General features: G+C 42.6%; 9 protein-coding genes across 10 annotated transcripts; 7 read left to right on the top strand and 2 right to left on the bottom strand.

The window, feature by feature from the left end:
* Nucleotides 1-102: 102 nt before the first annotated feature.
* LOC122617742 (mediator of RNA polymerase II transcription subunit 20) lies at nt 103-1,123 on the bottom strand. Its single transcript, XM_043793720.1, has one exon. The coding sequence runs from the start codon at nt 1,035-1,037 to the stop codon at nt 279-281; it is 759 nt and encodes a 252-aa protein (XP_043649655.1). The 5' UTR covers nt 1,038-1,123; the 3' UTR covers nt 103-278.
* A 71-nt stretch (nt 1,124-1,194) lies between these two features.
* LOC122617751 (TBP-related factor) lies at nt 1,195-2,100 on the top strand. Its single transcript, XM_043793732.1, has 2 exons — nt 1,195-1,413; nt 1,485-2,100. Exons 1-2 carry the CDS (start codon nt 1,259-1,261, stop codon nt 2,002-2,004), a joined length of 675 nt encoding a protein of 224 aa, XP_043649667.1. The 5' UTR covers nt 1,195-1,258; the 3' UTR covers nt 2,005-2,100.
* Nucleotides 2,101-5,152: 3,052 nt separating this feature from the next.
* LOC122611929 (L-ascorbate oxidase) lies at nt 5,153-14,957 on the top strand. The gene is made up of 5 exons (XM_043785348.1): nt 5,153-5,185; nt 9,220-9,593; nt 11,934-12,115; nt 12,181-14,265; nt 14,343-14,957. Exons 2-5 carry the CDS (start codon nt 9,368-9,370, stop codon nt 14,745-14,747), a joined length of 2,898 nt encoding a protein of 965 aa, XP_043641283.1. The 5' UTR covers nt 5,153-5,185; nt 9,220-9,367; the 3' UTR covers nt 14,748-14,957.
* A 535-nt stretch (nt 14,958-15,492) lies between these two features.
* LOC122626251 (fat body protein 2) lies at nt 15,493-16,418 on the top strand. Its single transcript, XM_043806443.1, has 2 exons — nt 15,493-15,911; nt 15,972-16,418. Exons 1-2 carry the CDS (start codon nt 15,588-15,590, stop codon nt 16,416-16,418), a joined length of 771 nt encoding a protein of 256 aa, XP_043662378.1. The 5' UTR covers nt 15,493-15,587.
* A 121-nt stretch (nt 16,419-16,539) lies between these two features.
* Nucleotides 16,540-17,570, top strand: LOC122617156. Of its 2 annotated transcripts, none has more exons than XM_043792885.1 (2): nt 16,540-17,138; nt 17,198-17,570. In XM_043792885.1, the coding sequence occupies exons 1-2, from the start codon at nt 16,660-16,662 to the stop codon at nt 17,418-17,420; spliced, it is 702 nt and encodes a 233-aa protein (XP_043648820.1). In that variant the 5' UTR covers nt 16,540-16,659; the 3' UTR covers nt 17,421-17,570. The 2 variants fall into 2 exon arrangements, with proteins under 2 accessions (XP_043648820.1, XP_043648827.1); XM_043792892.1 differs by having other exon boundaries at nt 16,540-17,142; nt 17,198-17,339.
* Nucleotides 17,571-17,594: 24 nt separating this feature from the next.
* On the bottom strand, nt 17,595-19,874 carry LOC122617146 (alpha-(1,3)-fucosyltransferase B). Its single transcript, XM_043792872.1, has 4 exons — nt 19,480-19,874; nt 18,943-19,349; nt 18,295-18,472; nt 17,595-18,239 (listed from the first exon to the last, which is right to left on the bottom strand). The coding sequence occupies exons 1-4, from the start codon at nt 19,711-19,713 to the stop codon at nt 17,724-17,726; spliced, it is 1,335 nt and encodes a 444-aa protein (XP_043648807.1). The 5' UTR covers nt 19,714-19,874; the 3' UTR covers nt 17,595-17,723.
* Nucleotides 19,875-20,235: 361 nt separating this feature from the next.
* LOC122625893 (vacuolar protein sorting-associated protein 54) lies at nt 20,236-24,078 on the top strand. Its single transcript, XM_043805944.1, has 2 exons — nt 20,236-20,713; nt 21,119-24,078. Exons 1-2 carry the CDS (start codon nt 20,523-20,525, stop codon nt 23,751-23,753), a joined length of 2,826 nt encoding a protein of 941 aa, XP_043661879.1. The 5' UTR covers nt 20,236-20,522; the 3' UTR covers nt 23,754-24,078.
* A 252-nt stretch (nt 24,079-24,330) lies between these two features.
* LOC122626265 (cytoplasmic dynein 2 light intermediate chain 1) lies at nt 24,331-25,830 on the top strand. Its single transcript, XM_043806460.1, has 2 exons — nt 24,331-24,607; nt 24,908-25,830. The coding sequence occupies exons 1-2, from the start codon at nt 24,404-24,406 to the stop codon at nt 25,808-25,810; spliced, it is 1,107 nt and encodes a 368-aa protein (XP_043662395.1). The 5' UTR covers nt 24,331-24,403; the 3' UTR covers nt 25,811-25,830.
* A 54-nt stretch (nt 25,831-25,884) lies between these two features.
* LOC122626266 (40S ribosomal protein S28) lies at nt 25,885-26,294 on the top strand. Its single transcript, XM_043806461.1, has one exon. The coding sequence runs from the start codon at nt 26,006-26,008 to the stop codon at nt 26,234-26,236; it is 231 nt and encodes a 76-aa protein (XP_043662396.1). The 5' UTR covers nt 25,885-26,005; the 3' UTR covers nt 26,237-26,294.
* The last annotated feature ends 249 nt before the right edge of the window (nt 26,295-26,543 follow it).

Raw genomic sequence — 26,543 nt, 5'->3', positions numbered from 1 at the left:
GATATGAGTATTTGTTTATTTGGATATCTCTAAGAATATATATAACTATATATAATATATTTAAAATGAGTTTCCGTAATGATAATTGGATAAGCCTACAAATAGAGTCACATAATATTTATTATTTGTCGGCTCCAAATTTTTAAAGTAAAAACATGATGCTCGACTTATAGTAATTAATATTTAATTATTAATGAAAGTTTTGATATTAATATCTTCTCTTAATCAATTAAATCGGGTTGAGGTCCATCCGGTGGCTCCAACTTGACGTCGGCGGATCAGGGTCGATGTAGACCCGCCACCGAAGGCGACATATGCACGTTCGGAACAACCTGTTGGCCACCCGGCACACTGCCCATACTCCCCATAAGAGCCACATGCTTCCTGTAGTTGGTAAACTGCTCCAGATATTGTTTTACGGTGTCCATAGGTTCAAAGATGTCGTTGTGCTTGGCATGCAGCTGCTGTTGGCCCATTGCCGTCATTATTGTCTGCGGAGCAAAATAAGTGGGAAAGTCCTTGCCCACTGCAATTCCGAGGAATCCCTGCAGCACCTCGCGTATCATCTCCCAGCAGTAGGCCAGAATCACACACGACTTGTACTCGATCTCGATGAGGATGCCCTTGAAGTGCTCCATCATGGTGACGGATCCAAGTTTAATAAGAAAATCGCCGTACTCAAAACGAGCGCCACGGGACTCGATTTTAGTCTGCTTTTTGGAGGTAAAAGTGTTGGTCATCTTCAGCATAAGCAGATCGAAGATGTTGTCGGCGACAATGGCCACCTGTTTGCCGGTGCCGTTGTCGATGATGGAGAACGTGGAGGCGGGATACTCGGAGTTGTGCAGAACGTGGACGGCACGACCAGGTGCTCCATTGTGCGGCTGTGGCGTCGAGATGAACGTTTCGCAGTCCACCAGAAATTGGCCGGCATGAGTGGCGCCCAGTGCGAGCAGACGCTTGCTCAGCTGATCGATTATGTGCGCACCCGATTTGCCCTCGGGCAGAGGATATGGTTGCAGTACAGTTACACCCATACCTTAAATTATATTGACCGCTTTCAGTTTTCTTAATTTTGTTTACAAATTTCACAAGCTAAAAGCGTCCAGTGTGACCAGTGCATACTTTAAAGTCATCAACAAAGTTACCGCTTACGGCTTGCCAAATAAAAATACCAAACCGGCCCCGAATTTTCTTCAGCTATAAAATAGGGCAACACTGGCCACGTCGCGTGTGGATTTGTTTATAATTTTTTGCAATGCAGTTTCACTTTAAAGTCGCGGACGCTGAAAGGGAGAGGGACAACGTGGCGGCGTCCAGCAATGCCGTCGCCAATCCGCATGCCGCACTGCAGCCGCAGCAGCCCGTTGCCCTGGTGGAGCCCAAGGATGCACAGCATGAGATACGATTGCAGTTGGTTGACGATTTTCGAGGGGCACTTTATGAAATAAATAGTAACCTATTGATGAATCCATAACTTGCAGAAACATCGTGGCCACCTTCTCGGTGAACTGTGAACTGGACCTTAAGGCAATCAACTCGCGCACGAGGAACTCTGAGTACTCGCCCAAGCGCTTCCGGGGCGTGATTATGCGGATGCACTCGCCCAGGTGCACAGCCCTGATCTTTCGAACGGGCAAGATCATCTGCACGGGTGCGCGAAACGAGATAGAAGCGGACATTGGGTCCCGAAAATTCGCTCGCATCCTGCAGAAGTTGGGATTCCCCGTTAAGTTCATGGAATACAAGCTGCAGAACATTGTGGCCACCGTGGACCTGCGATTTCCCATCCGCCTGGAAAACCTCAATCAGGTGCACGGCCAGTTCAGTTCCTACGAGCCAGAAATGTTTCCAGGCCTCATCTATCGTATGGTCAAGCCGCGCATCGTTCTCCTGATCTTCGTCAATGGAAAGGTTGTATTTACGGGCGCCAAGTCGCGCAAGGACATCATGGACTGCCTGGAGGCGATATCCCCTATTTTATTAAGTTTTCGAAAGACGTAGTTGCCTTTACACATCCAAATGTTATTAATTAGCTTAGTTTTATTCCATACGGATAATGCTTTTTATATGTTTACCTTTAGTTTTTTGTAAAAAATTTAAAATACATACATGAGTGAGCAAAATGTTTCCCTGAAACAATTTAATTCGGAATAATATAACAAAAATGCTTACTTTCATGTGTAAATTTATATTTATTATACGATTTTTTCGGCATGACTAAACTAATTAATTATGTCCGTTACACGTAGAGTAAAAGGGTGCGGGGTGCATAGTTCATGGTGCGGAGTGCGTGGTGTGGGGTGCGTGGTGCGGGAATGCAGGGAGTGCATCCAGATGCTGGCAATGATGTTAAAAAAGTCTATTTTATATTTTATAATATGTCGAATGTTCTGATCAAAATACTGATAAATATAATAGAAAAAAAAGAAAAACAAAAATTCAAAAATTATCATAAAAAATTGCAAAAAGTTTGAAAAAAAAATGAAATTTCTTTTTTAACACAGTTTGATTGGAAAATTAATTACGGACTCAACGAGGTATAACATTCCATATTTGGACCACTATTTCGAATGCTGATGTAAAAATAGTGCAAATAAAGTTCGCAAAAAAAACCGAAAAACGATTTTCGGCAAAACTTCAATATTTACGATTGGTATTTTCGGTATAACTTGGCCAAAAATGGTCGGAAAGTTAAAAAAATTACATTTTTGTACTCCTAATTACCAATACTAACCAAACATATAACTATTGGACCGACTTTGGCGAAATAGTTTTTGGTCAAATTTTCGCATTTTTTATCGTGAATATATAATCCAACGATTAAGACCATAGAAATAATCACAATAACGAGGACCAGAATGCTAATCAAGCCATAGACTACAATTGTTTGAGGGCCCGTCATCTTTAAATGATAAATCCGCCTGCGACTGCAAAATGGGAAAGGGTATAGTGAGCATTATTTATTATTATTAAGCAATTAACGCATAATTCAAATAATGCGGAATTTTGGATTAGCTATAGCAGCTGAGGGCCCTAAGCTAAGTTATATACATTTTTTTGGGTTTGGTTATATTATATGTACGCTACTGTCATAAAATAAATTATAAATTTGGTTAAGCGACACCTAGCGGCAAAATCGAGCTAAACAACAATAAAGCGGAGACACACACCCAACAGTGTAGTAGTACAGCTGCTCGCCAGGTAGCGCTAGTGAGCTAGGCAACCGATTAGTAAAGTAAAAATGTATCGATTTCATTAATGTATCGAATTTGAATTCAAATATAAGCCTATTTAGCGGAAAACGAATAGTTTGCATTCCAACCACAAATTTAACATGCAGCGACCTTTATAGGTATTGATATGGTTATCAGTGATCATTAACAGCTGCTCCTCTACATCGAACATAATCAATGAGGCGACTTTACAATGCGTTTGCAATCCAATTCCACGTCGATGTTTTGCATTCAGCAATTTATTTTTCCAATTGAAATGGCAACAAGCGTACAAGTCCAACTTGAAATGTAACATGCGCTCAGTGTCCATTGTCGGCAAAAGTTCAATATTTACGATTGGTATTTTCGGTATAACTTGGCCAAAGAAAATTTGTGTACTCCTAATTACCAATACTAACCAAACATATAACTAACATATAATTTTTGTCAAAATTTTCGCATTTTTTACCATTTTGTTCATCAAAATTTGCAAAAATGTGAAAAAAATAATATTTACGATTGGTATTTTCGGTATAACTTGGCCAAAAATGGTCGGAATGTTAAAAAAATTACATTGTTTTACTCCTAATTACCAATACTAACCAAACAAATAACTTTTGGACCGATTTTGTCAAAATAATTTTTGGCCAAATTTTCGCCTTTTTTTTACCATTTTGTTCATCAAAATTTGCAAAAAATGTGAAAAAAATAGAATTTAACAGAATAGAACAGATTTTCGGAAAAAATATATTTTTTTTACTCCTAATTACCAATACTAACCAAACATATAACTTTTGGACCAATTTTGTCAAAATAATTGTCAAAATTTGTCAATATAATAATGTGAAAAAAATAGAATTTCAATTTGTGTAAATTTACATACGAATACGAAATATTGGTCCAAATATGGAATGTCATACCTCGTTGAGTTCGTAATTAAATTTCCAATAGAACTATGTTCAAAACAGAAATGTCCGTTTTATTTAAATTTTGTTCAATTTTTATAATAATTTTTGAATTTTTGCCGAAAATCGTTTTTCTGTTTTTTTCCTCAGAACATTTGGGGTACGTGGTGCGGCGTTGTGCGGGGTGCATTATAATTATACTCATACAAATGTCGTACTAATGCAAAATATGTTAATTTTAACACCGATCGAATTTGCATAAAAATATATAATATATAAATATATATGTACCAAGTTCAATAAACTGCGCAAACATGCAGAAAATATCGTTGACACCAATCGATGAATTAATATTCTATTTAACGGCGGTGCCAATATCAAGTAGCAATCAACTCAAATTCAAGTAGCAATCTGGTGAAAAATCCAGTTTCCTCACCATGACAACTACATTCCAATAATAGTTGAGACGCCTCTTAAAACTGCTGAAAAAACCAATCAAAATGAACAAGCGCAGAGCACCGCAGCCGGCAGTATTTAAAATTAAAATATCAATGCAAATATGCTGGACAGATTTTAATAAATGCAAAAAACAAAAAAAATGGGGAGCAGCACCGCTTGATACAATCGTAGAAAGGTGTCGAATTCTAATCAAGACACGGAAGCTAGACGTCGGCAGCATCTAAGAGGAGCTCCTAACATTTGGCCAATCAGCGGAGATAACCGCACAAGATCTCTGTTAACCGAATACCTAGTACCGAGTTGTTAACATGGCCAACAGTTGCGGGTTAATTACGACCGGCGGAAGCGCGCACACACTCTCTGCCGATCACTCTCTTACGATCGCCCCCACCTGGTTCTCTCTCTTAGCCGATCGTTTCGGGCCGTTATCACCTGCCGAAGCGGTCGAAACGAGCGGGCCAAAAGGGTCGAACTGGGCTAAAATCACACTCAGTTTTAGCGCGTTTTCTTCGGCGCGCCGTTGGCTATCTTCAAAAGCGCCTTAGTTGCATTCGCATCGCGTTAGTTGTGGTTTAAGCGGCGAGCGGTGCGCATCTCTAGCAATTGGTTAATATAACGTCAAGAATATACATATCCCTAGCATCTAGGGTTTCTAAGGACTTTGCCCCTGGTTTCCTTGAGTGATTGGGTTCCGAACGAAATACAAACCGGACCCTAATCTAAAGGCAATAAAATACGGTCGCGTCGGTGCTAAGCAAATAGTATTTTGTGATATCATAATGCCCAGAGTCGTGTGATAAGTGAATTAACTTGCTGGGATAAAACGGCCAGCGAGCCCGAACTTCAACGCACACTGACTAACACAATTCACGTAGCCCATAAATGTTTTAACTGTGTTCCATAAACATTTTTATAAACAAAAACTTTGATATAACACAACCGGCTCACTGATGAAAATTGTGGCGCAATCTTGATTTTAAAACATGAAATCATTGCATATGTTTTCTAAATATCGAGTGTGAAAGAAGTTGTCCCTTTTAAAAGGATTTGGCAAGGAAACTAAAGCTGGTTTTAAAAAGCGTCCCGTTTATTTTTAGTCAGCTGTTATGTCCTAAAAGAGATTCCATTTATAAAATGAAATTGGATATTTATATACAATGTTTATTTATGATCACAAACCTGTACAAATTTATTTTAACACTGGGAAACTTCCATTCGAGGCTTCATCAGTTTCCCCTTCCTCCGCCTCTTGACCATTTACAAACGGCCTTGACATTGAGAAAACCACCATAAATTGTTTCTTGACTTGTCAGGCGTAGCAACACGAAAAATAATTGCTCCATTCATTTACCCGTAGAGATTCTAATCAGCAACAAGAAAAAGCCCTCGAGATTAATCTTTGAAATACATGACGATTCGCAATTCATAAATTACTGCCGAATGTTTGTTTTATTTTTCTTAACAATTCCAAGCAAATACAAAAAGGTTTGGGCCTTTGTTTTTCACTTGTTTTCATTTTTTCAAGTCGGCACGTAGTTCGCTTCAAGCAAACCCAACGAGCAAACTTTGTTTTGATTTTGATTTCGATTTTTGTTTTGGTTGTGGCTTGTAGCTTGTAGCTTGTAGCTTGTAACTAAAAATAGCTGAGAAAAGACTGGTCCGCCGGGCAAACCGGCTGACCATGGCTTGGAATTGGATGTATTGGCCAGAACCCGGCTCAAAGTTCATGTGAGAGGGTTTTCCCAGGGAGGAGAAAAAAATGGGGAACACCAATTGGCCATCGCAACGCCGGACCTGCGATAAGCCGCTTAAAAATCTTCCACTCCATCTCCGCTTTTGCCATGCTTCATGTTTTTATCGCATTTCACTCGTCTTTCGCTGCCTACCCCAACATACCGTGTATATGGCCAACGTCGAAAATGGTCGAAAATGCGGTCAAGCAGCAGCCACAGTATCAGCTAATTGCTGTCAAAATAAGTGGACGGGCTGCGGAAGATGTTCGCATAGAAAGGGTCTTAAAAAAAAGTCAAATCAAATTACAATAAACAAGCTCGATAATTATATGTAAAAACGTGAAGCGAAAAACACTTTGGGCGTTATGCAACTTTTTACGAACGTGTGATTTGGTAGTACCTTACCATACAACTACAAAACCCACACAAAATTCCGGGGCAAAAAATTATAAAAAGCGAACTTTGCATAACATCATTTTCTGATTGATTGCCAGAGAAATTTAATGTTGGTAGAAAGAAATTGGCCATTAAATAAATCAACAATAAAACATAATCTGATTAACTTTATTGGTACTTAAAAATGAAAGACTTAGGTAATAAATACCACTGGTTCAGAGTGTGTAGTTCTGCAAAGTGAACAGTTTATAATTTAAATAAATAAATGATTTAATTCATAAAATAAACCTTTCCATTAAAATAAAGAAAAATAAAAGCATCGAATATGTAAGTCAGTGAATTCATCAATTTTACATTATTAGTTACTTATTATCTTGGGAATTCTGTGATTAGCTTTCGTCGAATAACATTTACATTGTTCCAGTTTCTCATGATCTTAAATGTAAATTATGGGGATCTCCAGAGATCGTAGCCATTCAAGTGGAACAGAATCCCTACGTAGGCTAAAACAGAATATACAGAAAGAATAAATAAATATTTATGAAGTCATCCAAAAACACATTTCTAGGTGTTAGTTTTCAGGGAATACCCCAGTGGGATTTTATAGACAGCTCGAATCCAATCAAAGCTTTTAATCCATATGAGTAATCGCTCATTCCACGTGACTTTTCCACTTCAGCATCCAAGAGGCATGTTAATTAAAGTGATTGTCAGACAACTATCCTTTGACTCATATCGTATAAGTACCGCTCAGATCCACTCAAGATTTGTAAAAGACGATCAGAAATCATTAAGCTAGGGTAAGCATCGAACATCGCAGAAATAATATTTGATTTATTGCTCATTTGGCTGAGCCAAAAGACTTCATCACTAATTAATCTTTTAGTTCCGGCTAGCAGCTCAGTTTATTAAAAAATGCTATGGCTCATTAAATGATTAGATCTTTTAATAGGTTTTTAATTTTGGGGATTCTAACGTTGTTTATGTTTTGACTGAAATAAAGTGCCACGTAGCTGGGTACTTAGCTCCTAATGAACGGAAGTGCGCTAGTTCCTATTGGCCCTTAAGGTACTCGCAGCCCATAAATCTTTAAGATGCTTTAAGTGTTGCCAAATAAGACGAAGTGGAAGACAATGTAGGCAGTCCAGTACATTTTTCACTGACTTAAGACAAGTATGAATGCTCTATAAATACATCCAAGTAAGATGAAAATAAACGCTTGAATAAAATAATGCTATGAAAGATGAAAATAATATTAGCAATTTGAAAAGATATACCAAGTTTTCATATTATTGGCTTGAAGCAAACCAGTTAAATATTGCAATAAACCCTGTTTTGCTGTATAAATTCCACATTGAGCACTCTGCCAAGAAAATTGGAGCATAAACACAACTTGATGTATATGAAAAATGTCTTGAGTCATTTCTTTCGTATTTTCCTGCCCCGCACCGTTTGCGTTTTTCTTTTGCTTTTCATAATTTATGCGCAGTTCTCTTTATGTGTGAGGCTCCAACGGACTTTGGCTTCTGGACAGTGGACCCACTGGCGGACGTGAGCTTTTGCCTCTGTGTGGGTGTGTGTTTGTGTATGTATATGTGAATGTGTGTGTGCTTAAGGAACAGCGTGCTAATTAATTAAATTCGTACGTGCTTTGTGAGTGTGTGTGCCTGTCTTGAGTTGAGCCGGCGAATCAACTTGCTGGCCATGGGCTGATAGGACCAAAAGCAATAGCACACAGTCCCAGTGGCCAGCACCACAGAGCGTATGAGTGATATTTACAGTCGAGCCTTAAATCATACTTAACTTAATATACAATATATACTCTCATATGTTTGCCCTTTTCGGCCATGTGCGTTCACCTTTCATACGGGCGACGAGGCCAACACAGGATGGCAGGCTAATGTGGCTGTAGGGTTAGAGGATATTCCCATTGATTGAGTTTGGCCATTACAAGGAAAACACCATTTGTGTAATTGTTAGTGTTTATTGGAAGAAATTCGATTGGGCACAGAAATGAATAAGGACTAAAACGAATTAAATACGAGCTCCACAATAAACGTAATTTAATAAAAAGTGTTGTGTTAATATAAAATAAAAAGCAAAATAAACAAAACAAATTAATGGAATTACCCTTTAATTTTAAAAAACGTAATATTATTCTGATTCATTGCTTTCCTTAGTCCGTGGTCTTTAGACTCTTAACTTGCCTTGACACAGGGCGACGCCTTTCTTCATGTATGCATATACATCAGAATTGACGCTAATAAAAATAATATAACATTTTTACCACCAGAGCAACTCGTTTTATTAACAATCTACAAGACAATCTGCCAGGCAAGACAAATTCAATTGGGCAATAAGATAAATATATAGTCCAATAAAATTCGAATTTAAATGCTGCAGTCAGCAAGCAGCGGAATAAATACATATAATAACAATATTAAGTGTGATTGAAACCACACAATTTGTACTAATAATAGTCAATGGCTATTTCATATGTCCCATTTACAGGCAATTTGTGGGGAAAATCAACAACAACTTCCGCATAGCCATACAAAATAGCTCCAAAAATATTCAATAAAAGACAAGCGAAGCCAACACAAGAAAAAACCAGCCAGCAACAATTGGGATAAAAACCAAAACAATAACCTCAAATTGAATGAGCGTAAGCCATAATTATGACCAAATGAGCCAGCCAACAACAACAACAACAACTACAACAACAACGCAAACAAAAGCAACGAAAAGGCCACGCAGATCCAACAACAAAATGTCGGTTGTCAACAGCAGATTAGCAGAGTTATCTCGGATAACAGTCCTCTTAACAGCGCTGCTGCAGCTGGTGAGCTACTCCAGTGGCTTACAAACTGTAAGCGAATCAGCAGGTGAGTTGAGTGCAGTGAAAATAAAAATGGGCTTCTTATCGGAAATAAGTTACATTTAATCTGTAATGATTGGTCATGTACATACTTATGGTTATTTACGATTATAATTTGATATATTTTTAGTTGGGGAAGCTTTTTTTGACAAATTGAATGTACATTTGTATCTAACATTTTTAATTCAGATTTTTAACCATACTAAAAGAGGCATTTTGTGACTGTTTTGTTTGATTGTTTGCCAATTACCCATGTCCATTAAACTTGAGGCCCGCGTAAAGCGTCAGCAGCATCACGTGGCAATTAACGCCCAGCGACCTTGGCCAAATTAATGCCCACATAAGCATTAACACCAAGCAAAAACGAAGTGTACATCACATGCAAGTGTATTTCCTTTAGACAATGTAAACAAAGATTGCCACTCACATGCGAAAAATAAGTATCTGCCCACCTGGCATGTGAATTTGCGTAAGTCCGGCAAACAATCAAGCGAGTGCTTGATGGTTAAAACAAATGTCGGCTGGCAGGCAGGCTGAAAAGCAGGCAGGCAATCATAATAATGGCCATAACGAGTCAATAAACGATGCAGCCCAGCGCTGATGCCCGCTCCCGCTCCCCCACACCCACCCCCTCAAACATACACTCTCGCCGAAAAGCAGTCAATAAACTCGGCCTTAATGCCCAACTGACAGACATCCGCTATCCGCCTAACGGAGTTGGCTATATGTGCGATGTACGCGCAGCAGTCGCATATACCCGTACACGCAGTATAATTTATATGCCAAACAGCTGCTGACATCGCCCAGGCTCCCTGTTCTCCTGAAAAAAAGGGGCAAAATATGAGGAATCCCAGGCAGGATCTGGATGAGCCGAAGTCCCATATGCCTAGAGCACATATTTCACTCCACGGCCAAACTGTTGATTCATTCATGAATAATGTGTTTTATTATTAAAGTGGTTTTAAAGTCAGCATCTTCTAAAGAAATCCAACAAACTTCTGGTCGTAGTATTGCAAAAAAGTAACTATAAATCATCAAACAAAAAACCTAAACATGCGCAAGTAGCATTTTGAGTGATTTATTAAACTAGATAACTTCGGATTGTAATAAATTAAAAAGGTGTCAGGTGGTGACAGTAAATGCACATAAATCTCGAAATCGAAATTGTAATTTGGTATAACATTTCTTTAACTTTCAAATAGTGCTTCTTGGAAACTGAACAAGACCGCTTTATCAGCTTACCTGGCATTTAATCACAATTTCGTGTCGTAAAGTTAATTGTTTCATAATGTGAGTGTATTTTTAGCAGTGATTTTCCGATTGCCCATGGTCATTGTTTTCATTGCTACGCGCTGTTGATTAGAACTGCAAAATATTTTCCTTTTGTTAAGCTTGGCTAAACCGTTTTCATGACCAGAAATCTTTATGAGCCTATGGCGGAGTCTACGAAGATTAAGCAAACACTTGACATTTTCTATAGATCCGCCGCCTATATCTACTAGCAAGCTCATGCTGATTCATTCCGCATTCGCAAAGGGAAAAATTATAATCTACTACATAGGCCAGGTTGTCGCCGTTGATCCGGATCTTAAAGGCGTTTTATTTGCACTTTATCGCCCTCTTGAATGTCTGTGCACTAATTTACATACAAGTGTCGGCACTTGTCGCTTTCTGTATGAGCAATAAATTGGGTTACCATTTAAATTTGCTTAAGAATGTGCGTCCAATTAATCTGAAACTGCGGAAAGAAAATATTTATTAATAATATCAGTATAAATTAAAATTATTTATTACAATAATTAAATTTTTAATACAAAGCATACATGAAATATATACCTGTAGAACCGGTTTGTCGTAACACCCGCAGTAATTCTCACTTTCATTATAATCCGCACATGTGTACCACTCTGTGATTCAGAGTTCAAGGCACCTGGGGCTAGACAATTAGCACACGTTGTGAACATTTATGAACTAATAATAGCTCTTCGAGATCAATACATATGGGGGAATGTGCAAGTGTGAAACTAAGCCGTGCCTTCAATTAAATGAGCTATAAATTGCAAATCCCAGGCGCGTGATAAGCCCCAAAAAAGACACATGAAAGTGTTTTGGTCTCAGATACATATTTGTTCGGCTTTCTTTGATTATGACCCCCAGTGAATTGTATTTGCTGGAGATTAAGTACCACAAAGCGATTGTTTACCAAGGCAAACAAGAACAAAGCTGAATAAGTACTCGAAGAAAATGTTATCATGAAGTGTTTTAAATGCTAAAAATTATTTAGGAGAACAATGATTTATGCTATTTTATATTTCGATTAATAAATTATTATATTTTTTTGATTTAGATGAAAATACCGTCTGCCTCTACCAGGAGTACAACACCACTTACCGAAAGGAGATTGGCGCGGTGTGGTTTGCCTCGAAGGATCCCTGTTTGGTGTACTCCTGTGCAGCTGGTGTGGCCAAGGATCCACAGGCGCATATTGTGGTCACCCAAGTCGATTGCAATGAGTTCTACTGTGAAGTGGTAAGCTACCAATAAGCCCAATAACTACAACATTACCATTCTAACCATGTGTCTATGCATTGTAGGGTTCCGAGCTGCGTAGTGTCGAAGGCAGTTGTTGCGGGGAGTGTGTTAGGACCCACTGTACCCACAACCATACCCTGTATGCCGTGGGTGAGTCATGGCACAATGATGCCGATTGCACGCTCATCGAGTGTGGACGTCTGGATAATGGACAGATCGTCATGAATACGTACAAGAGAAACTGTCCGGCTTTGACTGAAGATTGTCCAGCTTCAAGATTGGAGGAGCGGAACTGTTGTCCCTTTTGCAGGCCCCTCCAAACGGCCAGGGTTGAAGAGCTCGAGGATAATGAAGCGCGGAGCACCGATGATATTTGGACAGCCGAATGGTATCGGAACCACCCCTGCAACCGGGATTGTCAAGTGGGAGCCGAACCCATGACGTGCCGCTACAATTTCGTGGTGGAATGGTACCAGACCTTCTCCAAAGCCTGCTACGATTGCCCTCGTAATCTTACGGATTGCTCCCGACCACATTGTGTCATGGGTGATGGCTTAGAGCGGAGTATCACTGTGGTCAATCGGATGATGCCCGGGCCATCGATTGAGGTCTGTGAGGGTGATGAAATAGTGGTCGATGTGAAGAATCATTTGCTGGGCGAGAGCACATCGATTCACTGGCATGGTTTGCACCAGAAGAAGACCCCCTATATGGATGGTGTACCCCACATCACCCAGTGTCCAATTACCCCACATGCGACCTTCAGGTATTCCTTTCCCGCCGACCTCTCGGGCACTCACTTCTGGCACTCGCACACGGGAATGCAGCGCGGTGATGGAGTTTTCGGTGCCTTGATCATCCGGAAACCAAAGACAGCCGAACCACATGGAGGACTCTACGACTTTGACCTCAGCGAGCATGTGATGATTGTCCAGGATTGGATACACGACACGGGTGCCAGCATATTTTCCTATCACCATCACTCCCGTGGCGATAATAAGCCGCACAACCTGCTTATTAACGGCAAAGGTCGTTACTACAACCGCATTTGGGCGGAAGCGAAGCAAACTCATCGAAGAGCCGAGGAGAGAACCACGCAGCCCGTGGAACCACTTCCCAAATCCCAGGTGGACTTCGTTCAGACACTTCCAAGACAAGCTCGATTGGCCAAAACGAATACCACCAAACTGTTTCCGGTGAATTCGCGGCAAAAGCGGGGTAATCTGAATGAGATACCCTTGGAACTAGTTCCCCATCAGGTTTACACAGTGAGAAGGGGTTTTCGTTACCGCTTCAGGATTATAAATGCGGAATATCTGAACTGTCCGATACTGGTTTCTATAGATGGTCACAACCTGACAGCCATAAACTCGGATGGCTTTGATATTGAGGCAATGGACGTGGGCTCCATAGTTACCTATTCGGGTGAGCGGTTTGATTTTGTGCTGAACGCCAATCTTGAGGTGGGAAACTATTGGATTCGGCTAAAGGGTTTGATGGACTGCAGCGAAGTCTTTACCTCCGCCTTTCAAGTGGCCATCCTTCGCTATGAGGGAGCTCCGGATGAAGAGCCCACTGCGGAATTGGGCTACGGCCACAAAGCCGAGGGCATTGAGCTGAATGTGATGAACCGGGGTCCCGGATATCCGGACACCAAAACGGTGGCGGAAATGAGGGCTCTGCCCATCTATGATCATGTATCGGGCATCGATCACGATACACTGAAACCGGAAGCGGACTACAAGTTCTTTATCTACTACGATTTCTACACAAAGAATAACCCCGACTTTCACGATAAAGACCTGTATGCCATGGACATGGAGATGACCCAGCAGAACCGCCTCTACACCCCCCAACTGAATCATATCTCCTTGGAGTTTCCTTCACTGGCACTGCTTCCTTCTAGAAATCAGCTCAAGGACTCGGACTTCTGTAACGAAACGAGTTTGATGGAACAGGGTATCGATTGTCGCCAGGAGTTCTGCAGATGTCATCATGTTCTGCAGGTTCCACTGGGCGCCGTGGTCGAGATGATCATCGTGGATGAGGGATTCCAATACTACGCCAATCATCCCTTTCACTTGCATGGCAACGCCTTCAGAGTCATGGGATTGGAGCGTTTGGGCGAGAACGTCACCGTTGAAATGGTAAGTAACTTTCTGTTATTCCAGTAATAAATACATACATATTTAATTTATAACAATTTGTTATTCAACTCCTTAAGATAAAACAACTGGATCAGTTCAATCTACTCAAGCGGAATCTGGACAATCCGCCCGTAAAGGACACAGTTACTATTCCAGATGGAGGCTATACCATCATCAGATTCGAGGCTTCTAATCCGGGCTACTGGCTTTTCCATTGCCACATCGAGTTCCATGCCGAGATCGGTATGGCTCTGGTCTTCAAAGTGGGTAACGACGATCAAATGGTGCCGGTGCCAGAGAACTTTCCCACCTGCGGTGATTACAACCCAGACTTACGATCTGATGGGGGAACGACAGAAGATTTGGGATCCAGCAAGCCAACAACAGCTACTCCACCAAATACCGTAGGCGGTGGATTGGGACTGGAACCCACATTGATTACCTTGATGATTAGTTGTATGCTAGTGGAACTCTATCGATAAGAGCAGGCCTTCGGAGGAGAGCACAATCCAAACTTGCCAAACGAAATCTAGAGATTATTTATTGAAGAGGAGGAAAGAAGGCGTAGATCAAATTGATTTTGATTGATATAGAAGCATACTACTTGTTGTCCGGCACCTGTACATATTCCATACATACATACATATTCGCATCGTTGTAGCATAAGCATCTGTGATTGTCTAAGAAAGTGTTTAAGTAAGTAATTTGAAATTGAAATAAATACATATTAATGTTTTTGTAAGAAACTTGGTGTGTGTAATGGGGAGATGAGTGTCATGCGTGCTATTAAAAATGCATAATGAAAAAGAATGTTTAACTTTAGAATATACTTAAATAATGCACCAAAATATCACACAAATCTGATGCAACGTTTCCTAATTATTGCAACAATGTATGAAGGGCAGAGGCGAATTCAAAAAGTTTATAATTGGGAACCCAGTAGAAACGTTGATATGTCGCCAGGTGGCTGGGGATCAGCTGAACCAGCCAACGCCCTCGACGTCGATAGCCGTCTTATCTGGTCCCTACTGGCAACAGCTGGCGACGGTCTTGTTGTCGTCTTTTGCAACTCAAAGTATCAACAATGTGCAGGGACCTGATCTTTCACCTGCTGGCCCGTGGAAGATAGCTGAAGTTATGGCGATGTTATTGCAATCTGAAAAAAGCCATCATAATAAATGCGCTAGACATCTGGACTAAGTGCATCTGGGGTGTTATATAAGAGCAGGCCACCTACTAGCCCAGACATCAGACAGAGTTCGTCACTCATCCCAATCACAATCCAACCCGCGTCAGCAGCAAATAATTAACCCCAAGCCAAGATGTTTGACTGGACCGGTAAGAATGTTGTGTACGTGGGCAGCTTCAGCGGCACTGGATGGCAGATGATGATGCAGCTGATGCAGAAGGACATCAAGATGATGGGCATTATGCATCGCATGGAGAACGTCGAGATGATGAAGAAGCTGCAGGCCATCAATCCATCCGTGAAAGTGGTCTTCATGCAAATGAACCTCATGGAAAGGATGTCGATCGATCAGGCGATGAAGAAAATGGGTCAAATGATGGGCCACATTGATGTGATGATCAATGCCGAGAGTGTCCTGCTCGACAAGGATGTCGACACGACGATGGGCATGAATCTGGTAAGTAATAGACAATCATAATAGTGATTGGTATCACAACTTCTTGATTGTTTCCCCCAGACTGGCATGATCCACTCGACCATGATGGCGATGCCCTACATGGACAAGACACAGATGGGCATGGGTGGCATGGTGGTTAACATGTCCTCCGTCTATGGCCTGGAGCCTGCGCCCGCCTTTGCCGTCTATGCCGCTGCCATGCACGGCGTCCTTGGATTCACCCGCTCCATGGGTGACAAAATGATCTACCAAAAGACCGGCGTCATGTTCATGGCCATGTGCCCCGGACTGACCAACAGCGAGATGATGATGAACCTGCGCGACAACGTCACCTGGCACCATTCCGAGTCCATGGTGGAGGCCATCGAGAGCGCCAAGCGCCAAATGCCCGAGGAGGCGGCCATGCAAATGATCCACGCGATGGAGATGATGAAGAACGGCAGCATGTGGATCGTCAACATGGGCCAACTCAAGGAGGTCATGCCCACAATGCACTGGCAGATGTAAATGGCTTAGCCATTGCAGAGGACCACGTTTGATGGTTATGTTAAATCATTTGGAAATTAGATGAAAATAATAAACCTCGCAGCTTGTTTCTTGTTTAATCTAGCAACCATTTACAAATATTTCTTAGAAAGTCTTTTGTAAAGGAGTAAAACTAAAAACAAACAAAATTCTCGTTACCATTGAGATCATCTTACTATCAAAGCATCTTTTTTAAAATATATTTCTTCAAAATTAGCAAAATATGTATTTAACTATGCCGTATTATACGACTCCATATAAAAACCGATGCATTGGCTGTGGCGCCGAAGAACCTATACGTTCCTTTCTAGGATGTCAAATCAAAGTTCCTCAAAACAAGGATCTGGACAAGCCGCATTCCTGTGGCTTGCAGGATTTTACTTCCCAAAAGTTGAGCTTAAAGAAAGCCATCGGATGCCGTAGGCATCGGCAATCAAAAAAGCACAGGAATAGTTATCGAAGGAAGCTAAACAATGGCTTGAAATGGTCTCCAACAAGTGCAAAAAAACAAGCCAATCCGAAAGTAGCACATTTGCTTCAACAGAAACCAATAACTTTAGTTTCTTCAGAGCCTTTCTATAAGGCTGTCATTTTAAGAGAGATGATTAGGATAGGAAGACAACCGAATCGAAAGTTCGCAAAGGATGCCAGAAATTCACTGCCTATCAATGAAATGTATTATTATAGTGATACTCTGCCGGAGTAAGTAAGTTACTAGCATCATAATGCAATTAAAATATATGACAAACCTTAAATCCTAGGCAAATGTCGTATGATATTGGAACTGCAGAAGCATACAAGCCTTGTATAGTAGAGATGAAAGGGGTCTCAAAGTCGCCTTCTTTTGAGAGCAACCATTCCAAAAAATTTAAAATCTTGAATTCGACAATCTTGAACTCCACAACATTTGAATCATTTGCAATGGATGCAGATGAAAGAGGAACACCTGGCCATAACTTTTTAGAAGAGCCAATGGAAATTTAAGTCCGACATCAGTATTCAACGCCACTTTTATGTGCAGTGAGCATTTCAGACTGCAACGGCTTGGAGGACTCGTATAAATAAAATAAGCAACACATATATGCAAAAATATTTATATTTTGTACAAGAGATTTCGTAGGATTTCTTTTGAATATGTACAGGAAAATAAAGACTTGGTTGAGGTATATTTATCATTAGTTTATATTCTGAGTTACCAGAAATGGCAGCTTAATGTAAATAGTTTATTGTAAACTTATTATCACATGGTAAAATCTGTATGATTACAGCCTAAGCGTTTTAAACTTGTTATGTATGGGAACTATTAATGCAGTTGTTTGCCTCCATCCTCCGATTAAGCTCGGCATCAAACTCAGCCTCACTGAAGCTGAGGTTTCGGCGAAAGAATTCATCAAGTATCTTTGCTTGGCACTGGCCCACCTCCATCGAGGATCGCCAATCGGCGACATTCCGAGGAATTCCCTGACCCTCCAGCTGAGCGTACACCGGTTCCAGGGGACAGTTGTAATGACGCGAGTCGGCCTTCTTGTTCCTGGCAGTGTTAATTACATGGTAGCACACGGCACACTCAAACTTATCAAAGAGTGATGCTCCCGGAGAAGAATCGCCCATGTGGTACTGGCGCGTGACAAGGTTGTGGAGTAGCTTTTTGTTGGAAATGGGGTTGCGGCGATTTAGTTTGTGTTGGCGATACGAATCGTACAGCTGTTGGTCATCCGCCACCTTATTCAGATATTTCACCAATTCCTCAGGATTCGTAAAGTCGTTTACAAAAATCGCAGATTTATTATTCGGTTGCCAGTCCTGCAATATGTATAGGAATTAATTAGGATTGAAGGCAGTAGAAGTATCGACTTACTTTTATTGTGGGTGAGCCGAAGTAAATTGGAATTACTCCCGTTATTAAAGGACGCCAAAACTTTTCGGTTATATAATCAGGACAGGCAGCGTTCTCAATGGCAATCATGAACTTGTATTCAGACAGGAAACGCAGCAAGTCCGGCGAATAGAGATTGTTCAAGTAATCCTTCTGCAAGCTAGAACAAAACCAACAGACATTTAAAAAGTTTTTTACGCATTCGTTTGAATATTGGATTTTAGTTTTTTCCGGGTTGACGTGACGTAGTGCATCCGCATTCGCTGTTATCCTGGTCAGAACCATCGTTTGGACTATTTTGAAACTCAGTGATTGAGTCGTCATCAGAGCAAAATGGGTTTTCTAGATTTTCATGATTTCTCTGATGACAGCAGCAGTTTCTGGGTGCAATTCGTCGATTAGAAACGTTTTCCATTTGGGGATTGCAATGGCGACATGGCAACGAGCCGTACAACTGCACCCAGCACTCTGAGCAACAGATCTTGGGAAGCTCGGTGGCTCTTGGTGATGTCATGATGACAGTGGAACTTAAAGACGATGGTGTTTCACGTGATGTAGGACGTGTGTTTGTTATGCGTGAGTAAAATGTATTGGATGACAAATGGGTCACAAATGAAGTAGCCTACTTGCCTCTCTGGCAGATCTTTGTTCCGCAGGCAGCTGCCGTAGGAATCGATCGGCAGATGCTTCATCAGAGCCTTAACGTAGTCCTCCCTTCCAGACATCGTGTCGCAGTCGCTTTGCAGGAACACCACCGATGTGGCTGGACGGTAACCGAACTTCGATTTGCCGGCGAACGAAACGTAGTAATCCTTCGAGGTGAGCGCCTCGCCACTGGGCAAGTACTGTGTAGTCAGCGGAAAGTTGCTGTAGCGGCTAAACGTGGAAGTGAAGTGGAAGTGGCGAAGGAACTCTTCATTGGATACAAAGGGTGTGTTCCTTGGTGACTCCTCATGAAGCAGAGCCCAAACTTGGTGCTTCGCCCGAGGCAAGGGAAAGTCTCCAGTCTTTATATTTGAGCCGTAGAACAATACGCCCTGTGAAAATGTAAGAAAATGTGAGATCTCAAATTTAAGCTCTATACTATTACTCATAATCTAATTCTTATCAAGTTAGCCGGATGTGAGAAGCAGAAGGAATTCGAGATTTTTTTAATTATAAACGAACCCGGGCCATTGGAAGGCGGCTGCGCCTGTTGGTGATGCGGCACGTGTGAATCCCGCACTGGCGCTGCTCGTCGTATGTCCAGGACATGTGCTTGGACCACCAGACCAGCTCCACAGGACTGCTGGACTTGCTGTTGTCGTAGTTCATGATTTTTTCAGAGCAAAAGAACAAAACGGTCGCCCAAACCAGAAGCAGCGCAACCAGTGCAATCCCATAACGTCGTGCCAGTCGCATGATTATCCTTGCAGTTCTCACTTGCTAGATAATCCAAATTATTCGAGCACTCCCTCGAAAAGATTCAAAAAGCCGGTGCGCCGCAATTTCGCATGAGAGGCCCAATTTCGACTGTCAGTCGTCAGCTGATTTTTGCCCAGCCGCAGTGTTGGGAAACGTGTGTATTTTGAAGGCACTTTTACACGACGCAACATTGAGCCTGAAAGATATATATGAAAATTAATAACATTTGTCTTTTAAAATCAAAACACTTTTGCCAGAAAGTATAAACTAATTTAAGAAAAAATCAAAATGTCCATGCAATTTCAGAAATATATCTGAACATACACTTCAGATTAAAATATAATATTTTTGGTTTAGATATTAAATATTTTGTTTTAAATTAACTAAACAAAGAACATTATTTTTATGTTTAGTTAATATTTATGACTTACTTATTTTAATTTCCATGGAGCAGCTGGCAACGAGCGTGCTTGACTGTTTCCAGCCCTCGTCAGCTGCCATCCACCGGCCGTCGCTTTTCAACACTGCAGTTCGTCATAATATTGTTCCACTTACAATTGCTCAATTAAGCGACCGCAGAAGCAACAGAAACACCCAGAAATCTGACGAAATGCGCCCATTCCAAGGCCTGTGAGCGGCGAACGAAAGTGGACTTATCGCGGAGCGACCAAAATGCAACATCTGGCGAGAACGGCAGACGAGCGAAGGTAGAAAACAAACATTGACATAACACGTCAACGATTGGGAGCAGGTGAACCACCGGAGGAAACCATACGGCGCGGCATTCTAAGCGCAGAGCATGTGTTATGGCCACGACAAGATCCGCCGCCGGAGGTGCCGCCACGTCCGTTGATTCTGGACCGGCAGCAGGGAACTCGGGCATCCGAAAACTATCCACGGCCAGTGGCGGTGGAATCGCCGGGGGAGTGGCGCCCAGCTGGCAGAACTGCTACTACTGCACCCGGGAGCAGTTTAAGAGCATCAGCGACTTTGTCAAGTGAGTGGCGTCCCAATCTTTGCATATAATGGAACTCTTATGAGCAGCATTACGAGTCAATACCATTTTTATCTCAACTTCATGTGTATGTATGAGTTGAAACGATAAATGGCAGGTAAATTGCACAGGCAGCAGGTAGAAATAATTAAAATTGTATAGCTACAGTCTAACTCACGAAATGTGAAGTCTCGTTTGTAGATGTTTTACCTAAAAAGCTCTCCGTGATTTTGAATAGTAAACTAACTATGCATATAACTTCCTTCTGTCTAAATATGTTAATTTTTAAGATAATTGAATGTGTTACCAATTCAATTGAAATTCAGTAGATTACTATCAAACGTTCCTATTAATGTTACTCATTTCCAATGAAGCTGTTTTAATAAATGCTCTAATTACATATTACAGTCACCTGCGAAATCGTCACTGCACCCGTGAGGGTGGCTCATTTGTATGCCGCTATGGATTCAATGGGGTATGCGCCTCACTTCCACTGGACGGAGTCTCAGATCGCGACTACGACGCCCATGTCGCCAAATACCATGTCAACCAGCACACGCGCGAGATGCCTCCCGAATGGGGAGTCTACTCGGCGGCGCAAAACCTGCCAGCGGTGCTCAACGATCCCTCGCGAGGAAAGCAGAGCAATCTGTTCACCAAAAAGTGGGGCGAGCACTTTGTGGAACGGAGTCATGTGCCCCCATCACCCCGATTGCCAGATATAACCCATGCGGATTTTTCCGTATATCTGGGCAGCATAGGGAAGCGATATCGTTGGCATGAGCGCCGGCAGCAGCAACTGGAGCGTGATAAACCGCTGGAGAATGGAGCACAAGGAGCACCTGGACCGGGAAGTGGTGGTCAGACACCAACCCATTTTAGTTCGGTGCCCGAAATCTTTCTAAAATCGCAGCTGCAGCTACATCACCCGGCTACCTTCAAGCAGGTATTTCCTAATTACATGCAAACATCGGCTTCCAGTCCGGAGAGTCATCAGCAAACTGGCCGTCAGCTGCAGGAACAGCTGAGCCACTATCTGGACATGGTGGAAGTTAAAATAGCGCAACAGGTATCGCAGAAATCGGCTGCATTCTTTCACGCCATGACCACGCAGCATGCTATTTTGGCTGAGATGGAGCAGGCGGCAGACCAAGTACGTCAATTGAGGGCCGCACTGGCCGAGCTCCACAGCCACTCGGTTGTAGACAGCTTCAAAGTGCTGCGTTTCGCCCAAAGAAGACAGCACTATAACCTCACACTAGACAAACTCCGACTGATGGCCACCGTACACAAGACGCAACCGATGCTGCAGCTCCTACTGGGCACCCAGGACTATGTGGCCGCCTTGGATTTGATAGGCACCACCCAGGAGATACTTTCCGCCGAACTCCTTGGCATTCACTGCTTCAAGCACCTGCCTATGCAGCTTAGTGAAATGGAGAAGCTTATTGACAAAATGCTGACCACAGAATTCGAACGCTATGCTGCCGCCGATCTAAATCGACCGCTAACGGATGCTCTCCGGGAAACCGACAGTGTTTGCGCCGAGGAGGATAAACTGGTAGCTATTGTGATGGGCCTGCTGCGCAAGCAGAATTTCTCCTTTGTCCAGGCTTACCAGCAAGAAGCCATTGCCACCATTCGAGCCATCATAAAACAGTTGCTGATTGAGGTTTTGGCGCGGAGTGACAGCGATCAGGAGATCAGCTTAACGGGTCACGGAGAGCAAGCCTTAGAGCTCACCCTACCCGAATGGATTGCCCTGCTTCAACGTTCCAGCCAAGCTTTGGTTTCCATTCTCGAAAGAATTAAAACTGTAGTCGGTATAATGCAACAAACAGCGGACGCAGCTGTGGGAGCACAGGATGCAGTGAATCTGATAGATTCTGAAGCCTTCTTAAGTCCTGGACACCATGAGCAACTAAAGAACCAGTTGCAACAACTCCTTCAAGCCGTCTGCCACTACTGCCATGAGCGTTGTGCCAACATTGTTTCCCCTCAGAGCCTGGAAAGGAGCTCAGCTAGTGAGCAAGAGCTTTTCCAACTGTCTGAGATTGTGGATCAGTTTGGCGAGACAACAAGGAGCATTTGTGGAGTGGCCAGTGTGCCCCTCCAGCTGGCCCTTAAAGTCCAGGCCTCGCGATACGCCCAAAGATTCCATTCCGAACGAAAGCAGAAGTTGTCGTTACTCCTGGATCAGGAGCGCTGGCGCCAAGTTGACATTCCCCACGAGTTCCAAAGGATAATCGAACGTATGGCCGCCGGGGACTATGCCAAACCGGAGATGGGCAATCTGATAAGCAATGGAGCAGGCAATCCCGTGCTCTTGGTGGAAGGAAAACAGCCGTACACTTTGGTCAGCGCTTCGCTTATGCTCATCCGAATGTTGTATGAGTACGGATGCAGTGCCCATCGGTTGCCACTGTTGGCCAGCTATCATGCCAGGAATGTGGTAGACCTGCTGCGCTGCTTTAACTCAAGAAGCTGCCAACTGATTATCGGAGCGGGAGCAATGCGAGTGGCTGGCCTGAAAACCATTACGAGCACCAACCTTGCTTTGGTTTCCCGTGCACTGCAACTAGTCCTTTGGCTTCTGCCCAAGCTAAAGGAGCACTTCCAAGCGATGAGTGGATACGAAACCATCGAACGGGACTACCAGGGTCACATCAAGGAGATCGAGAACAAGATACACGGCATTGTATCCGAGAGATTGGCAGCTCAACTGGATGCCTGGGAAGCCCGACCACCTATACCTTCCCAGACATTCCGTCACATCTCGCGTCACCTGGTGAAACTTCACGAGGCCATCGCCGGAGTGCTACCGGAGGCACAGATACACGAAATCTACGGCGTTGTCCATCGAAACTTTAAAGACAAGCTGCGGGAACAACTGCTCAAGTTGAATGTGAACAACAATGGGGGTCCGCAGCACGGGGTGGTGACATCAGAGCTGACCTTCTACATGGAGACGCTGCGCACACTAAAAGCCCTGCCCGCCGAGCAGCTAGACAACGGGATTCTGGAGGAGATCTGGCTCTACTGAGCATTCCAAAGTATTCCACATGGTTGCCGCGGAATTCCCCCGACCGCCCAACCGAGTTTGTCTTCATTGTTTGTTATCCTTGTTTTATTTATCCAATATCGATTGTCGCGTCCATTCTGTCTATCTTGTTTGCCACTGTACATTGCTTGTACTTTTATGTTCCGCCCCATAGCAAAAGCAAATTGGTAATGCATCTCTTTTGTTGCGCACTTTTTAACACTTAAGCTTAAAGTCAATGAGAAGGCTTATGATTAAAGAATAGAAAATAATCAAAAAACTTGTAATGCGTACAAATCAATGGCGGGACAAGTTCCACTGGTTCCTTTATTTAGTATTACTATTCATAGCTGGATTTCTCATGAGAATGTTTCTGGATTTCAAGAAAAATAAGTATGTTTTACAGTAAAAATATGTTGAAAGATGCTTTAGAATCTATATTTTTAAATGCCTAACTAATCAGATGACAACCAATAAACAGTGGAAACTCAAACCTAAAGTAATCATTTATTATACATATTCAAATTTATACAGCTTACGGTGAATGTAACGGTCGGTTTAGAGTTGCCACCCTGTTGCAGTTGCCAGTAGCAACCGAACCGTTTTAAATACACAACAAACCGCAGTAGTTCAGTTTATTCCCTTTTCCTGCGATGCGCTTGCCGCAAATCTTTCACAGCCTGCACAAGCGTCTTCAAAAAATGTTCGAAAAGAGAACCGAGGGCGGCGAGAGTGCCACGCCCAGCATCCAGGACATCGCCGGTCGACTGGCGGAGGAGCAGCAGCGGCTCCGCCAACTGGAGGCCACCACGGCACCCAAGGAGCGGACACTTCTTGTCTTGGGCAGCAAGTGTGTGGTAAGCAGTGGGGCCAATATACTTGAAATTGAAATCAGATCCTATTGCTGATGTACTCATACATATATATGTAAATATGTACGTATATTTCCTTAAATTTCTGACAGAATTCAGTTAATTAATAGAGGTTTTAATAGAGGAAAATAGTTACATATGTATGTTTATATGTTCAATCGATATAAACTGATTTCATATTAGCCATAAAAGAAAAGTAAAGAGGCCTGAAAACGCACAAACTATAAAGATATTTTACGATTTCTGTATCTTAAACCAATTTTATGCTAATTTTTCATATTTTAGGGCAAGACGACGGCCATCAATAAGTTCTTTGATCGCGAGGAACATGCCACGCGTCCGACTCTGGCACTGGAGTACAGCTTTGGGCGAAGGATTGGCAGCGGAAAGTCGCCGCAGGTGATGAATGTTTGGGAGCTGGGCTCCCTGGACAATGCCGAGCAGTTGCTGGAAGTACCCATGCGGACACATGGACTGCAGCAACTAGCCGTCATCATAATGCTGGATCTCTCGCAGCCACAGCGATTCTGGACGGATTTGGAGTGTGCCTACAAGGGATTGAGGGATACGGCGCAGCAGATGATGGAGAAGGTAGCACCGGAGCTCAGGGAAATCCTCGAGCAACGAACAATGGAGCGAGTGGGTCAGCAAAACAAAGATCTAGAGAAACTGGACCCACTGCCTTTTCCCGTGGTTATTGTCGGTGGGAAGTACGATGTGTTCTCTGGATTCGATCCTGCTGTCAGGAAGCACACATGTCGCTGCTTGCGATCGATGGCCCACCTTATAGGTGGTGCATTGCTGTTCTATTCCCAGAAGATGCCCAAACTGGCCAAGGTACTGAGGGACACCATCAGCCACATGGGATTCGGCAGTCCCGCTCATCCATTCCGCTCTCATGTCGTGGACTTCAACGAGCCACTGTGCATTTGGTTTGGAACGGACAGTTGGTCGAAAATTGGTGATACTGGTGCCCAAAGTGTGGAGCGTATTGGAGCCACATTCGGGGTGGAAGTACCGCAGTTGCAGTTGGAGAAGCAAAAGCTACAGGAAACCCCCGATCCGTCCAAGGATCCTGGTTTCAAGGAGTCCCTCGTCGATGAGATGCGGTCGCAGAAGAACGAGGAACTCGCAGGATTAATGAGGGATGTCCTGCTCCGCGGAAAGTTCGAAAGTGTTCAAACTTAATAAACTGCTGGGAGTAGGCAATGATGTGTACCTCAAAGTATTATAAAATATCCAAAATAAAACTGTCATATTGTAAATTAGATACATTTAAAGGAAATTTCCAGAAAGCTCGGTATTTAGCGTCAGTTGTTAGTTTTAGATCTAAAGTTAAAATTCAAGAAACTCGGCATACGATTTATTAAGACTTACTCAAGAATGTCTCAACCTGTCGCGTCCAAGGCTCGTGTCATAAAGATCCTCAACCGGATTGGAGCCCGTGGCATTCTAACCGAAGTCCGGGTGCAACTGGTCGATCAACCCAAGATGCAATTCATGCGCACAGTCAAAGGACCTGTGCGCCTGGGAGATATTGTGGATTTCGAGGACACAGAGATAACCTGGCCATCTTCAAGCAAGAGCAACAGCAACTTTGGAGATATTTGCTAAATATTTCCAAAGATCTTTGGTACTAAACAAAAAATTGGCAAATACAGAGTAAAAAATATACCTTTTCCCTTTTCCCTACGCAAAATCTTCTAAAAGATTTACATAATTAAATTATAAATAGTATTTTCGGTGAGTTCTAAATGTTCTTATTATTATAATTATAACCAGTAAACTTGAAACCTAGGATAAGCCACTGCACAGGGTGGCAACGCCATGTTAGGGATGCAGGATAGCCAACTGTCAGTCACATGTTGTCTTGAAACTTACCGTTACAAAGGGTGCAATTGTGCTCTCTCTCGGTCGCCCC

The sequence above is a fragment of the Drosophila teissieri genome, chromosome 2L (genome assembly GCF_016746235.2).
Source record: "Drosophila teissieri strain GT53w chromosome 2L, Prin_Dtei_1.1, whole genome shotgun sequence".
Lineage (NCBI taxonomy): Eukaryota > Metazoa > Arthropoda > Insecta > Diptera > Drosophilidae > Drosophila > Drosophila teissieri.
The sequence above is the reverse complement of the archived record's forward strand: the minus strand, read 5'-3'. Positions and strand labels throughout refer to the sequence as shown.

Excerpts from the sequence above, each read along its gene's own strand:
- LOC122617751 (XM_043793732.1), top strand. The coding sequence starts at position 1,259 with ATGCAGTTTCACTTTAAAGTCGCGGACGCTGAAAGGGAGAGGGACAAC. Across the intron at positions 1,414-1,484 it reads CAGCATGAGATACGATTGCA|AAACATCGTGGCCACCTTCT; the intron begins GTTGGTTGACGA and ends CATAACTTGCAG.
- LOC122626265 (XM_043806460.1), top strand. The coding sequence starts at position 24,404 with ATGCGCTTGCCGCAAATCTTTCACAGCCTGCACAAGCGTCTTCAAAAA. Across the intron at positions 24,608-24,907 it reads TCTTGGGCAGCAAGTGTGTG|GGCAAGACGACGGCCATCAA; the intron begins GTAAGCAGTGGG and ends TTCATATTTTAG.
- LOC122611929 (XM_043785348.1), top strand. The coding sequence starts at position 9,368 with ATGAGCGTAAGCCATAATTATGACCAAATGAGCCAGCCAACAACAACA. Across the intron at positions 12,116-12,180 it reads ATGAGTTCTACTGTGAAGTG|GGTTCCGAGCTGCGTAGTGT; the intron begins GTAAGCTACCAA and ends TATGCATTGTAG. Across the intron at positions 14,266-14,342 it reads AGAACGTCACCGTTGAAATG|ATAAAACAACTGGATCAGTT; the intron begins GTAAGTAACTTT and ends CAACTCCTTAAG.
- LOC122617742 (XM_043793720.1), bottom strand. The coding sequence starts at position 1,037 with ATGGGTGTAACTGTACTGCAACCATATCCTCTGCCCGAGGGCAAATCG.
- LOC122625893 (XM_043805944.1), top strand. The coding sequence starts at position 20,523 with ATGGCCACGACAAGATCCGCCGCCGGAGGTGCCGCCACGTCCGTTGAT. Across the intron at positions 20,714-21,118 it reads AGCATCAGCGACTTTGTCAA|TCACCTGCGAAATCGTCACT; the intron begins GTGAGTGGCGTC and ends TACATATTACAG.
- LOC122617156 (XM_043792885.1), top strand. The coding sequence starts at position 16,660 with ATGTATTTAACTATGCCGTATTATACGACTCCATATAAAAACCGATGC. Across the intron at positions 17,139-17,197 it reads TATAGTGATACTCTGCCGGA|GCAAATGTCGTATGATATTG; the intron begins GTAAGTAAGTTA and ends CTTAAATCCTAG.
- LOC122626251 (XM_043806443.1), top strand. The coding sequence starts at position 15,588 with ATGTTTGACTGGACCGGTAAGAATGTTGTGTACGTGGGCAGCTTCAGC. Across the intron at positions 15,912-15,971 it reads CGACGATGGGCATGAATCTG|ACTGGCATGATCCACTCGAC; the intron begins GTAAGTAATAGA and ends TGTTTCCCCCAG.
- LOC122617146 (XM_043792872.1), bottom strand. The coding sequence starts at position 19,713 with ATGCGACTGGCACGACGTTATGGGATTGCACTGGTTGCGCTGCTTCTG. Across the intron at positions 18,473-18,942 it reads AACAAAGATCTGCCAGAGAG|CTTGCAGAAGGATTACTTGA; the intron begins GCAAGTAGGCTA and ends GTTTTGTTCTAG. Across the intron at positions 18,240-18,294 it reads TCGGCTCACCCACAATAAAA|GACTGGCAACCGAATAATAA; the intron begins GTAAGTCGATAC and ends TACATATTGCAG.
- LOC122626266 (XM_043806461.1), top strand. The coding sequence starts at position 26,006 with ATGTCTCAACCTGTCGCGTCCAAGGCTCGTGTCATAAAGATCCTCAAC.